This window comes from Nuphar pumila, chromosome 5 (genome assembly GCF_984573655.1).
Source record: "Nuphar pumila chromosome 5, dmNupPumi1.hap1.1, whole genome shotgun sequence".
Classification (NCBI taxonomy): domain Eukaryota; kingdom Viridiplantae; phylum Streptophyta; class Magnoliopsida; order Nymphaeales; family Nymphaeaceae; genus Nuphar; species Nuphar pumila.
Genome location: NC_143253.1, coordinates 114,880,737 through 114,897,173, shown reverse-complemented (window position 1 = coordinate 114,897,173; position 16,437 = coordinate 114,880,737). Strand labels below are relative to the sequence as shown.

Genomic DNA, 16,437 nt, shown 5'->3' with positions numbered 1-16,437 from the left:
TGACTGGACTTTCTCTTATATTACTCGAAGGAACAATGATAGAGAAAATCGAGTCTTTATCCTTAGCATGTGTGAAACCTGAATCCTGCATTTTCTCAAAATCAATATTTTGAGATGCATCTATCCCAACAGAACCATTTTCAAGAAATCTTGCTTTATCAGTTTCCACTATCTGTGGTATGAGATGAACAATAAAACCTAAAGCCTTTTGATCTTTCTGGATAACCAATGAAGAAACCACTAGTTGTCCTAGGATCAAAAGCTTTTATATGTGGGTTATACAATTTAGCTTTTGTTGGACATCTCCATATGCGCATATATGACAAAGAAGGTTTTATATCTGTCCATAACTCGTAAGGAGTCTTTTGAATAGCCTTCGTAGGAACCTTATTCAGAATATGCACTACTGTCCTAAGAGCTTCACCCCATAAGGTCAAAGGAAGGTTTGAGTGATTCAACATCACTCAAACCATTTCTTTAAGCGTACGGTTTCTCCTTTCAGCTACACCATTCTGGTAAGCACTATCAGGCATGGTATACAGAGGTACAATGCCTTCCGCTTTTAAAAACCGCGCTAATGGATCTTCCTTTTGTCCCATCTCAGTGAAATGACCATAATATTCACCACCTCTATCAGACCTGACAACCTTAATAACTTCACCGGTTTGTTTATCTACTTCTTTCTTGAAGTCCTTAAAAACCTGAAAGACCTCTGATTTTTCAGATAATAAGTAGAGATACATATACCATGAGTAATCGTCTATAAAAGTGACAAAATATTTTTCACTCATATAACATGGTGAAAAATGGCTGCACACATCTGTATGCACTATTTCTAACTTTTCATTGTTGTGTTTGGCATCTTTCTTATACGTGTTAGACTGCTTAGCCTTTATGCAGTCAACACATGATTCTATATTCGTAAAATCAAGGGATCCGAGGATTCCCGCTTTCACGAGTCTTTGGACTCTCTCTTTTGAGACATGTCCTAACCTCCGATGCCAAAGCAAATAGGATTGATCATCCTTTAGGCCACGTTTATTATCAATCATTGTGTTCTCAATGAAGTGAGATTCTCGAATTTGGAATTTGGTTCTTAATCGATACAAACCATCACACATATATGCAGAACCTATATTCATTGAATTTTTCATAATAATAAGTTCAGGTTTTTCAAATTTAAAAGCAAAACTAAACCTATCAAGTTTTGAAATTGAAATTAGGTTCCGACTATAAGATGAAATATAAAATGTATCGACCAAATCCAATATAAATCCCGACTCCAACATAATTCTGCAGGTCCCAACGCTCTTGACATGCGAACGCATCTTATTTCCTGAGAAGATGCTTCTTTCATGCTTTGTTGGTTCCCTTTTGTTCAAAATGCCTGCAAAGAGTTGACAATGTGCACCGTGACACCAGAATCAATCCACCAACTATGCAATGGAACATGAATTAGATTGCACTCATGAGAAACAAATGACTTATTGCCTTTATTTTTGAGCTACTTCTTGTACTTCAAACAATCCACCTTCTTATGCCCCTTTTTTTTGCAGAAGAAACACTTTATAGAAGGGTCTCCTAACTAAGATTTATCTTTCACCTGAGAGTTTGAACTCTCCCCAGTGGCTCTCTTCTGATTCTTCTTTTTGAATGAGCTTTTCTTTGGCCTCGACCTCTGTTTATCCTTATGAGAGGCTATGTGTGCACTTGGCACCCTCTCACCCTTCAATCTTTCCTCTTCTTGAACACACTTGGCCAAGAGGTCATTAAAAGATCACTCATCATTATGTGCGTTTTTGGAGATTTTAAAGGGTCCATACTCAGTAGGTAACGAGGTTAAGATCAGATGGACTAAGAAGGAGTCAGAGATGGCAAACTTCATGTCATTCAGTTGAGCCGCAATATTCCTCATTTCCAAAATGTGTTCATAGACATTAATTTGGACATGAGCGCATTGGCCCTTGCCTTATTAGAAGTTACGAAATGAGCCTCAATGGCTCCCAGAAATTTCTTCACTGTCTCACAGTGAGGAATGACACCTCGAATATTCTTAGCCACCCAAGATTGCAAAAGCAACAAGCTAAGTCTGTTCGAGCGCTCCCACTTCTCAGAGGCAACCTTCTGATCGGTTGTACACTGCTCCGTAAGAGCGGGAGGTTCGTCAATTCTAAGGGCCAGATCTAAATCCATATAATTCGAAGTGAATAATATGATTTCTTTCCAATCAGAAAAAATCGATTCCTCTAAAATAGGGATATTACTAAAACCATCGATAAGGAAAGAACCTGATAAAACATGGAACAAAAACAGAAAGACATTACTATTATTGCTCAGACGAGACTCGTGATGAAAAGGTAAAATTGAGACCCTTTATTTTTACCTTTTCTGAGACAAGCTTAGTTGAACCATTATCGTTCCACTTTGGTGAAAACGACAATACTCATAGTTGCTCCGTCTCTTCAATTCTCAAGGAATTGACTTCAGTTGGTGAAACTAACATATCATGTAACAAGAGGCAATTCAACACTGTACCTTTGGGTACAAACATGCTTCACGGGCTGAAATACACATCTACTATCACACCCTGTGTAAATTTGGAACACAACGACCTACCTTTGGGTAGAATCGATGTTTCATAAATTCACATATAATCATAATAATGAATCTTAATACCAGAGTTACCAGTCGAGGAAGCGGGAGCGGGAAGCGATACGGGAAGCGGGAGCGGGAAGCGAGACACTTTCAAAAATTTAGGAAGCGGGGAAGCGTGGGACCACTTAGAAGAAAATTCCGAACCGTCTCGGAAACGACCTAGGAAGCGAACCGGAAGCGACCTAAGAAGCGAACCGGAAGCGAGGGGGAAGCGTAAAAATGAAAAAATGGGGAAGCGAGGGGGAAGCGTGGAGGAAACGCGCTTCCCATAAAAGGGAAGCGTGCTTCCCAAAAAAGGGGGACGCTTCCCCTCACGCTTCGGAAGCGCGCTTCCCCTTTTGCCTAGGCGCTTCCGGTAACTCTGCTTAATACGGTCCAAAGAATCCTTAATTAACACGACTCAGATCACTTTGATAATTACATGAATCGGTCAATTAAGATCTTTTACCGAAAATTCTATTCGTATTATGGAGCATACCCATGCACACATTTTAATGCATGTATATTCATGACATAATATAAGTTCATGCTTCAACTAATATACATAAACTAATTGTCATGAATTTAGCTACAATTCATGCTTAAAACCATCATACACAACTTAACCAACACAAAATACATGAATTAACATGTATAAGTCATGCATTATAAAGTATGAAAAATAACAAAAGCATGCTCATATGGGTAAAACCTAAGGTCCTCAAGTAGGAACCGGTCTGAAAACACCATGAACTGGTCTGAAACCGCCCTGAACCGGTCATCAAAGAGTCCGAACCGGTTCTAAACCTTATGAACCGATACTAAATATGAACAAAAGTTCATAAAAACTCTATGACCAAAAGCCAAAATCCCTATACCTTCATAGATTCATGAGAACAGGGTCTTTAACATCTCGGAATCGGTGAAAAACGGGAAGGAACTGGTTAAAAACAACTCCAAACCGGTTCCGGAAAGAGTCGGATCAAGTTCTTGATCCGGTTCAGGCCAAACAGTACCTGGATCAAACATAAGACTGGATCCGATCCAGTCCGAACTGGACTAGGGTCTGGCCCGATCTGAAACAGACCCGGATCGGACCTGACCCAGATTTTTCCGGATTAGACCCAAACCTGAAACCATTATGGGTCCGCGTCAGATCCAAGAATAAATGGCAGACCCTATCCACCCAAATGGGTTTGGATCAGGTCTGTCACCAGGTCACCTCGCCGGACCCGATTCGGTACCCCAGTTAAAACAAAAAATAGAAAACCCGATGGTTTTCTGTTTGCGGTTTTCAGAGAAACCGAAAGGGTTTCTCCTCTGAGAAAACTCTTTGTCGCCCCACGGTGACCCACGTCGTCGTACGACGACCGACGCCGGTGCCCAACCAGTGACAATCACCTCCTCCGGCGACGTCCATCCGACGACAGCCCCCCCCCCCCGTCTCCGACTGACCCATATGGCGGCAACAACCTGTGCTTCAAAGGAGTACCAATACCCCCGGTGACACCCCAGCGGTGCCAGCAAGGCAGCCGGCGACCGACGACTACCCATGCTGGCAAATCGCCCCACGACGATCAACCCGGCGAACCCACCCCCTGGCGACAGGTAAGGGATACAATTTTTTGTTGTTGTTATCGTCGGAGTAGCCAGTAAACCGGCGATGCCGTTGGGCAGCCCGTGGTGCTGACAAGGCCGCCGCTGCCACCTGCAGCTCTCCGGCAAAAGCCTATCGACCAAAACCCCCAACTCGACGGCTGACGGGTTTTGATGAAAAGGGGGTTTTTAACCCCGTTTTTTCCCAACGAGCAGCACAAGAGGTAAGGGGTTTGCCGCACTCTGCCCGCAATCCAGCGGTCTGGCAAAAACCCCCTTCCCCCGGCTACATCTCACTACGATCTCGACACTGACAGAGTTTTCCTGCTACCCAACGACGCAGATTTAACTCTCATCCTCCTGTCGGGAGAGTTGTCGCCCCACGACGACAATTTCCATACTCCGGCAACCGTCATCGCCCCACGGCGACGGACGGTCACCGACGGAAAGGCACTGTCGCCAGTGAAGGCTGTTGGCACACACGACAGTCTGTCGAAAAGGGGGGTGTCCGACGACTGTGTTTCTGAATACAGATGAGCTAGACATGCTCAATCTGTTACAGTCGTCGGACAATGACAATAGTCGCAAAAATGCTGAAAAGACCCTACACGGCCACGCACAGCGAAAATGCGTCGTGGGCCCATAACCCAATGTTGGCAAATCCTGTGAAACAAAATGCAGGAAGCATACCTGAATTCGCCATGGATCGCAACTGCGTGTAGGGAATTCAGCGTTCTCCTCAGCCGGTCGACACCCACAATGAGCTCATGCCTTAGGTCGACGGTGAGCAAGACCCTTCCACGATATCAGAATGTGGAATTGTTTTGTCAGGATAATTGATATGAATAACTCATTATCTTCATAGCCTCCTAACCCTTTTATATAATGGGAGAATAAGGCAGTTACGTGAATGTGGTCTCTCCACATTCACCTAACTCCCACTCACTAACCCCATTATGTGGCCACTAATATGACCCACTAATGGCTGTCAAAGTGGGTCTAATTGTGGGTTGGACCCTTAACCCATAATGTCCAACAAGGAGTTCCCATCATGGTAAAATTTCTCATACATCTTTAGGGACCGTTGCTCTTCCCCGTCAATTTCCTGTTTGTTTACCCCTCTGTTGCTTCTATTAATGGTTTGACTCACTTTTTTGGAGAACCCTTATGAAAGAAATCCTTTTTTGATTGCACGTCTTGTTTATTAGCTTTCTAGCTACCATTCAGGAAGGCTTTGATAGAACACTAGATTAGTTACAAGAAAATCATTCTAAGTTTCTACTGCTAATCATTATCGACACTGGACAAAGAAGAGTGATATCCACCACTGATTTCAGAGATGGATGCTTCTATTCTAGCACTTTTTCCTGTGAAAGAGGGGTATCCTGAAACACATGTTTTGATTAATCTGTACTTTTCAAATGTTATTTATGGTTGCAGGTGGCATTTGTTGCCATTGGAGCAACAATGGTTGGTAGTAACAAAATCTCAAAGAAGGGATTACATCAAGAAAGGCGAAGAGGTTTTGTGTTCTTAGTTCTTACAGCTTTCCTTTTTCTTTTTATATTATGTTGGTGGCAGCCACGTGACTTTTGTACTCTTTTGGCAGTTTGCGTACTTCTCTTTTGGAGGAAGCACTGTTATTTGTGTTTTTGAGAAGGTTTGTTTCGTACTGGAAATCATGGCTATTTATTTGAAACTTTGTTGATAGCATGTAGGTTATATAATGAAAAGTACGTTATTGCAAAATTATTGACACTGAAAAACTTGCTCTGAGCAGAGTCAGATTGTTAAAGCTTAATAGGAATGCTTTCATGTTGAGTTTTCTTTATATAATACTGGGCATTGGAAAACCAATAAATAGGAATAAGTGAATAAATTCTCACTGGGAATTGAGAAATCTTCAGCTCTTCTCTTTTTCTAGATGTCCATTCACAATGTGAACTTATCTACTCCTTTCACCGATCTATTTTTAACAGGGAAAGATCGAGATAGATGAGGACCTACTAGCAAACTGTGCAAGATAACTTGAGACTTTAGTTTATGTAGGAGTGACTCTGGGTGTTTCCAAAGAAAAACCGGTACAAATTCAAAGGCCAAATCTTGAAGACAGCATTGTGGGGGGCACAAGACATTCTTAATCACATTATCCCCTGGTTGTATGGTGGGCTACAACCTCAAATTATGTGCCTTTCTCCCCTGTCTGATTATGTATGCATATATTGATAAATGGACAAACGGATTGCTTTCCTTGTGTCTCTTGGGCTTTCGAGAAACCCGTTCTGCCAGGAGCAAGCAAAGCAAGCGGTTTTAAAGCTCTATTAATTGTCCATCACTATAATGATTGTAATTACTGTTATTATTGTTGTATCAGACACTGCTGTAACGAATCTGTTTGTCTGTCTATTCTCTAGATTTTTGTTGAAATCAAATTCTGAATGTATGAGATGTATACGATATTCTTGTTTAACAATGAACCTCAAAAAGGTAAATTAGGATTCAATAAACCTGTCAGTGCCATTTTTGTACGCATGAATCCCGAAAAAGGAAAAAATTGGGATGGAAGACGTTGGTGCTCTTCAAGATAGATGAATGACACCTTTGTTTTTGTAACAATTAACACAGAAAAGGCTAAGAAATGATGCAATACACCAATTGGATCATGGTCTGAGAGCCAGCTATGATTTTCAAATGTTGATGAAAAGTTTTTTATGCCAAGGAGACAATTGCAATTTCTCTTCTTTTTCCTTTTGACCCATCAATAAAATCGTGTTCTCGTCTCTTGAATAACTATTTAATTGAAACCGTGACAGGTGGTGATCATATGGCACGCAGAACCCAACATCAAATGCACAACGCAAAGTGTTAAATTTGGATAATCTCAGATTTGGATCAAGCACATGCATCACCTGCCAACTACAGTCGTCACCTCCATGAGTCATACATACTGTTTGGGAGCTGAATATCAATAGGAGTTTATGGGCTTGGAAAAGCCCCCAATTTTCTGGTATCAGCAAATACCCTATAGAAGTTGGATTTGTCATTCCGTTTTTTTGTGTATTAAAAAAAGCAAACACCTCGACTGCCTTCTCAGTCCTGCAAATGCTTCAACCTCTTTTCTGCAAACAACAATCATCACAAAAGTAGGTCCAAAGGATTTCAAAATTCCCAATTTCTACTCCAACTGTCCTCTTTCAAACAGAACCTAAAGTTCAATGGATACATCACAGCAGTCTGATCAGCGTTTCAAACTAAATGGTGGCAGCTAAACAGGAGGATTATACTTTGTTGTATGCGAACCTAAAGCATAGAATGGTGTACCAACAAATCCCCGGGCCCTATCGTTAAGGATAGTGCCATGCTAAACAGATTGCTGGAAATTCACAAAATTGAAATAAAAAAAAAGAAAAACTTGTTTTTCTTTCGTGGTCTTTTGCAATAGTTAGGGTTGCACATTCAATTTCATTTGAATAGCCTTTATTGTTGCACATTCTTTCGTGTTCTGTGAATCCCATTATCAATATGACTTCTCAATTCAAGCCTTTTTTTTAGAATGACCATGGATGAAAAAGGAACGCACAATTTAGCATCTCGTGGACTTCTCAAACATAATCAACACCCATATATATATATATATATATATATATATATATATATATATATATATATATATAGAGAGAGAGAGAGAGAGAGAGAGAGAGAGATTACAAAGCCCTCAAAAGAGGGTGAGATTTGTCATTCCTTTTCAAAAGCAACCAGCTCCACACTGTCAATGGCATTACATTGAGAAAAAAAAAACCAAGCAAGCTGTCAGATTATGACTCATTTAATTGCTGCTCTCTTTAGGATTGCATGCGAATGGAGGAAAAACTATGCTGCTGCGTTGTATTTTCACACTGCTACAGCTCGTATTACATTGTTATCCAAATGAGAAGGAAGAAACAGGAAATGGTTCAAAATGATGCTTGATACAACAATTTCCCTTCTAAAACTACTATAAAATTACAAGAAACAGAAACCAATGGAAGGGAAGACCCAAGGACCCTGTTGTACTGATGATCCACTCTTCTTGCAGCCAAGAGTCATTCCCCAATCTAAATCAGATACATGTGACATATGTATATGACTGGCAGTTACTATTATGGAGATGTCTTCCAGTCAAATTGAAGATTATTGAAATTGTTTACCGACCCAAGCCCCCCTAACATTCTGTTACCCATATCCAGCTGATGGTTCAGAATTGGGTCCTGTTGAGACATTGATGGCATGCTTATTCTCCCATTCAAAGTCGGCAGTGAATTGCTGGACATTGTTGGCCGCACACCACTCATCGTGGCTGCTGATATTGGGTTGATTCCTCCCATGCTACCAAAGCCAACACCATTGACGCCCATGGCACTGGAAATTCCATTGCCAACCACACAGTTCACTCCTTTCAGAGAAGTGTTTCCTGTCTGCATACTCGTTGCATTCAAACTTTTCATTTCATTCCCTATAGGACCGACACTAACCATGCTACCCCCAGTGCTCAGCTGGGAGGACATTATTTCTTGTATTATTTGCTGCACAGAGCTTTGAGAATCGTCTGGATCAACTTCACCCGAGTGTGAAGGCTGAGGTGGAGGGATATTAGCAGGTGAATTTGCGGAACTTGAGTATGCAGTTAGTGGAATGGAAGGCTGTGGCAGGGGGTTAGGTGGAGCAGGAACTGCATTCCGGAAGGGCGAAGATGGATTGGGATGTGATTGTTGTAGTGAGGTTGAAGAGCCAGCTACCATTGTAGGACTGCTACCATTGTTCAATGGATTGTCAGGTCTTGCGTTCACAGAGTTCTGGTGGACAAGACCAGCTATGGTGCTTGCAGAGGTAGCAGTGGATGTGGGAGAGGCATTCAGTGAGTTGGTGAGACCAACTACACCATCACCTTGTGCTAGACGCTGCACAGAAGAAGCCTGTGTAGAAGCCTCACAAATTTGGGACCTTGTTTGCTCTTCTTGCTGTTGTTGCGGCTGTTGGCCCTGACTCGTTCCACCTGATCCTGTGGTCCTGGTAAAGTTGATCAGGCTTGCTGCATAGCAAAAATAAATGTGAATCAATGCTTGTGCTACATGCTCTTGCACGAAGCCACCAACTACAGAACATTACTAACAAATTATAGCTAAATCACTGCAGGATTAACCACTCTTACATGCCTCACTAAAGGCAAGCTTAACTAAACTAATGGGCGTTTTCAAGGATAAATACATTTACAACTGTCCAATGAACATTAATGTATTAATGATTAGCATTGGGGTGGATTTAGATTGAAATTTGAAACAAATGAAACAATAGGAAAAAACAAGAATCTCCAAACCGAACCATTACATTTTTAGATGAGACCCCTACTACAACAATACAAAACACGTGTGTTGGACAAGGGATCTGACAGCTCTTTATGACCAGAACAAAGCTGTGAAATCAACCAACTAACCACTGCACAGAATTCCAACAGGTTCAAACAAATAACTGTCCAGCTTTGATATGTTTCACCATTTACACGCACTGTTTCAGTCAGTCACCTAAATCATCATGGTAGCTTTCTCTCACCATAATTCTGGATAGAGAATTGTAAGTTGTTCAAGCACCAACTAAATATGTCCACCTCTGCTTTGGGACTCAATTTTGCAATGATGTTCAGAACTACTTAACGTGGAAGGTAGCACAAAAATAATTACTAAACCAACCAATAATCCTAAAAATGAGAATGCTCCGTATCAGGAAAAGCCACAATATCATGGGGCCTGGATAAAGCTTCAAAATTCCCGTACACTAGATCCTTTACCAAATTATGTTATGCGCTAATGGAGAATAACTGAACCTCCTTCCAAGTGAAACTGCAAAAGAACCTCTGACAAGCACCTGTTTATCACCTATGTAACAGGGATTCGGCCAGCAGGGTGCCGCACCCGCATCGACGCGGGTGCGGTCAACCCAACCCTGGGTGCGTTTGACCGCACCCAAGGTCATTTCGGTCCATTTTTTGGATTTTTTTTTTAAAATTGCCCTATGGGCTGCAGAATTTAAAAAAAATCTTGGGGGGGGGGGGGGGGGCTGCTCCCCTATACCCCCCCCCCCCCCCCGCCAGGGGCGGCCGCCCCCTGGACCCCCGCACGTTGACCGTGCAGCAGGACCCGCGCCGGGGAGAACCCCCTGACCCCCCCTTATATATATATATATGTGTGTGTGTGTGTTTACATTTTTGCCCCTGCCGCACCCCCGCACCCAAGGTTTTTGAAAGTACTGCACCCGCACCCATGTGACATAGTTTATCACCTCTCAGGCCAAGATATGTATAGATCAAAGCTAGATGAGTACATCCTATGTCACAGGGACTTGCCAACTAGGTGCTGCACCCGGGTCGCACCCGCACCCGATGCGGTCAACCTGACCCTGGCTGCAGTCAATGCACCCAAGGTCATTTATGTCCAACTTTTGGACTTTATATATATATATATATATATATATATATATATTTTTTTTTTTTTGCCGCACCCACGCACCTAAGTTTTTTTAAAGTGCCACACCCCCGCCCCCGCACCCATGTGACATAGATCACTAAATGTTTAAGTCCAAACCAATTAGAATTAGATCACATACATCATCATTTAAGTGAAACTTAGGCTCCGATGTTTTCCTCTTACAGATTGAATACCAAAAATTCAATAGGATAATCATGACAGCAAAGATCCAAGTCACAGCCACCAAGGTCATGGGTGGACAAGAGCCCAAAAAACTTGATATGCCAGTGTAAGATCATCTGAATTAAAAAGTCAAGATGCATCCAATCATGATTTCCTTTTTAATTTGAGAGGGGGCATAGATATGTGCTGAATGTGTTAATGTCCAGACATGGTCATGGAAGTCAACAGTTTTACATTAATGCAAACAATGTTAAACTTATTCCGAAGTTCTTTTTTCTTCCATCACTTTTACCTCCGAAAAAAAGAAGATAAAGGTCTTTTAATTCTTAAACCAGTTATTTTCCCCAAACAATATTCTCTTGTTTCTGAGAACAAAAAGAAGAAAAAAAACCTACCAGAAGCCCATGTCAGAACTAGAAAAGCATCCACCCAAATAGATCTGCAAGAACATTTTGAAGGACCTTCCACAAAGTCTTAGGGGCCGTTAGGCTGACAACAATTGCAAAAATCATATTTTCACAGCACCGTTTCAGAACCCCAAAACTACATTTTGAAAAATAGCACAGAGCTGTTTTTTTAATAATCCTTTTTGAAAATTAATTTTTGACAGGCCCCTCTTACCTCACTCTCTTTTATCACCCATTACCTTGTTCTACCAACCCATCGAGACTACCACCAGCAGCCAGACACCATCTCACCTTTCAATCAGTCTGCATTGGTGGCCCCAAACACCATTTTCCATCCTCCACCCCTTGGTCTCCCTGAGGGCTCCCAATGGAAGTAAAGCACGCAAAGCAGTTTTTCCAAGAGTCCCTTTCAAAATGGTTTTTTATCAGGCCCCTCTCACCTCACCTCTTTTATCACCCATTACCTTGTTCAATCAACCCATCGAGACTACCACCATCTAGCAGCAGCAACCAGACATCATCTCACCTTTCAATCAGTCCGTATTGGTGGCCCCAAACACCATTTTCCATCCTCCTACATTGGCCTCCCTGAGGGCTCCCAAGGTGGAGGTCATCTGCTAGAGCAGGATGGCTCGGACTTGCAATTTATGGCCATAAACAGGTGACAAAACCACCACCGTCATCCCCAATGGTCCCAACCTTTTCATCATCCTCATCATGAATGGTATCTCCCCTCCATCTCGAAAAACAGGTTATGCAAAAACCAATCAAGGGCTTTCAGCAAGTAGCCCTCGAGCTGGTCGACCAGGGAGGCACAGGCAATGTATGAAAGGTAGTAGGTGAAGCACCATTGCGCATCATGAGCCTACAGCTTCATCTACCATATTTATTCCATTTTGAGCAAGCCAAAAAAGATCAAAGCCCAAGTTGGAGCAATTGTGGCAGCAGTTTTGCAATAGTGGTGGTGGTGGTCATGGTGGAGGAGGCAGATGTGGGAAAGGAACAAGAAAGGGAGAGGGGGCACCGTGACGTAGGAGAGGATGGAGGTGATCACAAATAAGGGGGTTAGAGCTTGAGTGCACGATTTCCTCTCTCCCCTAAAAATAAAATAAACAGATTTTGGTCACCCAAAAATCTATTTTCTGTTGAACTTCCAAATGACATTTTAAGAAATGAACTTTTAGCAAATCTACTTGCGAAAACAAACTTTTCAAAAATGGCTTCCGAGCCAGCCTAAAACTTTTTTTGCTTTTTGGCTGGACAATTGGCACATGAAACCTTGAAGAACATGCAAGAAAGTACCCCTAGAATTTCTGATGCCTAATAGTAAAAAAAATGCTAACCTTCCAGCAATTTTTTCCTTTTCCTCATCCAAAATTTTCTGATTGTATCTCCTTCTCAAGCCTCACCATATTTCTTTTATCAATAGCTTTCTTTTCTGAAAATTAAAAAAAACTTTCTGCATGGTCACATCATCATATTTGTTCTTCTGAGTTTCAATATTCCATTTATTTAACCATGCCCAGTCCTTTGCACTTGTTGAACTTTTTCCTTTGTCTGCAAAAGTCAAACCTTCATGCTGCCACTTTCTAGCGCAATCTTTCAACTCCATGAGAGCATTGATGGTGATGACAACGATCAAAATACTATACACCTGCCATGCAATTTTCTTTTTTCTTACCATGAAAGACGGGAAACCACCCACGGGATCAGAGACCTAGTCGTGCTGGCTAAGCCTGCCATGCTTGCGGTCGTTGTCCCAACAGTGCAAACTCATGCCATACACCTTGTCCCTAGGGAGTCACCAAGCTTCAGCTGCCCTCATTAATGCAAAGGGCTGTCACTCATGGGAATGGAACCCTGACCACCTGAATAGTGGTTGCACCAAACCCCTTGGGGTCACCATGCAGTTTTCTTTTAAATCTTCACTTTTGCAAGACTAGCTTAGACTTTTCAGAAATTTCCCAAGTAGAAGAGAAATTGTTAATTCATTTAAGTGCAATAGAATGTCTAAAAACCTGCCAAATTGACTAAGTCAGCTGAGTTATGTCAAGAGCCATGAAAGAAAACTCAAGAGGAACTCAAAAGAGGAAGAAGATGAATATTGTGTTCCATTAAAGAATGAGAGAATACAGCCCTATAAAGGGAACAACTTCTTTGTTACACTACAAAAATTGTGTTGACCTCACAACTACCTAAGATAGTATTACAAAATTACCCCTATAAATTAAACTATATACACTTATGAGGGATAGCACACAATAAGAAAACTATATTACATTTTAATACTCCCCCTCAAACTTGAGATGATGCTAACGGAACCATTCCAAGTTTGGAAAGAAATGTCTAAAAGTGAGAAGGTGAAAGACTTTTGGTAAACACATCAGCAACTTACTCTTTAGTTCATACATGCGAAAAAGGGTATTTCATCTTCATAGGCACGTTTGGTGAAATGACGATTAATTTCTATGTGCTTTGTCCTCTCATGAAATTCAGGATTTTTGACAATGTGAATGGAACTCATGTTGTCAAGTCTTCTCATGCATGTCTACACCAAGATCCTCCAACAACCATCTGATCCATATAAGTTCTGTTGTCGCTTGTGCCATGGCTCTATATTCGGCTTTAGCGGTAGACATTCTACTTTTTGTTGTTTCTTGATCTTTCATGAAATCAATAAACTTCCAAGAAACACACAAAATCTCGATGTAGATGGTCTATCTTTGGTGGATCCCCCCAAAATCAGCATCACAATATGCTCTAAGATCACATGAAGTAGAAAAAGAAAAGAACATACCATACTGCATTGAATCTCTATCTAATGATCCTTAGCACTACAACCAGACGTATTGATCTTGGTGCACTCATAAACTGACTAACAACATGCACAACGTATGAAATATCTGGTCTGTTGATGATTAAGTAAATCAAGCTTTAGCAAGCTTTGTTTTTTATACTAGCTCTGTTTTTAATACTTCCCCATCCAAAGTTCTTAGTTTTGCATTTGCTTCCATAGGAGAATCCACTTTTTTGCATCTTTAGCAAGCTTTGTTTTTTATACTAGCTCTGTGGCATATTTATGCTGACCCAAATAAATCTCATGACTTGAGTCAGCAACCTAAAGGCCAAGAAAGTGTTTCAAAATCCCCAAATCCTTCATTTCAAATATTTTGGCTAGCTTTTCTTTTGTCATTGCAATCTTTTGAACATCATCACTTGTAACAATCATGTCATCCACGTACAAAATAAGTATACACCTCCCATGACATGATGATGAAACAAAAAGGCATGATCATAATGACTTTGTTCAAAACCCAATGAACTCATGGTTGTGCTAAACTTTTCACCATGCTCGTGAAACTTGCTTAAGCTCATATAATGCTCTCTTTAGCCTGTACACTCTTTCTTCCGCATCAGAATATCCTTGAGGAAGAACTAATGTAGACTTCTTCATCTAAATCTCCATTTAAGAAAGCATTCTTTGTTAAAATGTAATCCTATTTTTTACTGTATATGTATATATATACGTGTATATATATATATATATATAGAGAGAGAGATACATATACATATATATATATATATAGCTTATAATACCCGAAAAGGGTATTTCTGTAATTTCACATTTTATGCATATTTCATTTGGAATATGATTGTAATTTTATTTTTCATTTCTTTTATCTTTTTCATTTTTCCTTTTTATTCTTTTCTTTATTTTATTCCACCTTGGGGGCCCAATGTAGACGTTGGACCCCTCCAACGGTCACATTTGTGACCGTTAGAGGGGCTCCAACGACTACACTGGATCCCCTCCAAGGTCTCCAATGTAATCCCCTATAAATAGGGGCTCTCCCTCTTTGTTCTCTTAAGCTTAAGAGCTTGAGCTTAAGAGCTCAAGTTTTTCTTATTCCTAATATATTGTGGCATTTCATGCCTTTGTGCATGTTCGTATTGTTTTATGTCTTTGTGCATACTAGTTGAAGTGTTCTTTGAATGCCTTTGTGCACATCTCTTGTGAGGAATTAGTTCTTGAATGTGTATTGTCTCATTGAAGACAATTTTACATGGTATCAAAGCTTGGTTGAAGATAGAAGATCGTGTGATTCTTCGTATTTTCGGGTGCCTCAAAAAGTGTGTCTTTGGTTTCTTGGAGATTGGAGTGGGGGCTTCTCTTCCTTCAATATTTTAGAAAGGCTACTCATTTCAACACCATAGCCGCATATACAGCACTGGCAGTAGTGATTGCAGAAGCATCTAGGGTTAGGGAAAAATACCATATATCACCAGTAGCACTTTCATAATATTCACATGCAGAAGTGCATGATTATCTAACTTCTTGTAGATGTTATCAAATGGCAAAGATATTGCCGAACCATAAACATTGTAGTAGATTGTGTTATCAAAGAGCAAAAATATCTCTTAACCACATGTTTTAGTGAATTCATTAGTTGGATATGTCATCATGGTAGACACCCTATATTCTAAGTAACAGGGACTCGGAAAAGCAGGTGCCGCACCCGCGTCAACGCGATGCGGGTGCGGCACCGGGTGCTGTCAACACGACCCTGGGTGCGGTCAACGCACCCAGGGTCATTTTCATCCACATTTCGGGCGTTAAAAAAAATCGATGAAAAGGAGTGATTAGGACAATTTTTTTTGCCCAAATCACTCCTCTCCTCTCCCCGCGCAACTCAAGCCCTCTCCTCCCGACGCCACCTCCTAAGCTCCTCCTCTCCCTCATCGCAGGTACATCCCTCTCGCTCTCTGGTTGTGTCGGCAGGAGAGGGGTCGAGCCCCCCATGCGCCCTCTCTTTCTCTTGTTGGGTCGACAGGGAAGGGGCCGAGCCCCCCCCCCCCCCCCCTCACTTGCTCTCTTGTTGGGTCGGCAGGGGAGGGGCTGAGCCCCCCCTACTCCCTCTGTTTTCGGCAGGGGAGGGGCCGAGCCCCCCCTCGCTCTCTTGTTGGGTCTGCAGGGGAGGGGTTGAGCCCCCCCTGCTCCCTTTGTTTTTGGCAGGGAAGGGGCCAAGCCCCCCACCCTGCTCCTTTTGATTTCAGGGGAGCACCCTGCTCCTTTTGATTTCAGGGGAGCCCCCCCCCCCCCCCCCCTCTCGCTCTCTTAT

The 16,437-nt window shown here is 41.7% G+C and overlaps 1 protein-coding gene and 1 long non-coding RNA gene across 2 annotated transcripts in view; one reads left to right on the top strand and one right to left on the bottom strand.

The window, feature by feature from the left end:
• Window positions 1-5,668: 5,668 nt before the first annotated feature.
• On the top strand, window positions 5,669-6,516 carry LOC149838246 (uncharacterized). Its single transcript, XR_016432171.1, has 3 exons — window positions 5,669-5,752; window positions 5,840-5,890; window positions 6,210-6,516. It is a non-coding gene; the product is annotated as an uncharacterized LOC149838246 (long non-coding RNA).
• A 1,418-nt stretch (window positions 6,517-7,934) lies between these two features.
• The window catches only part of LOC149838245 (transcriptional corepressor SEUSS-like), a 29,763-nt gene continuing 21,260 nt past the window's right edge, over window positions 7,935-16,437 (bottom strand). The window contains exon 10 of the mRNA XM_090006470.1: window positions 7,935-9,298. Within this exon, the coding sequence (XP_089862596.1) occupies window positions 8,370-9,298 (929 nt within the window). The 3' untranslated portion in view covers window positions 7,935-8,369. The remainder of the gene's footprint in view (window positions 9,299-16,437) is intronic.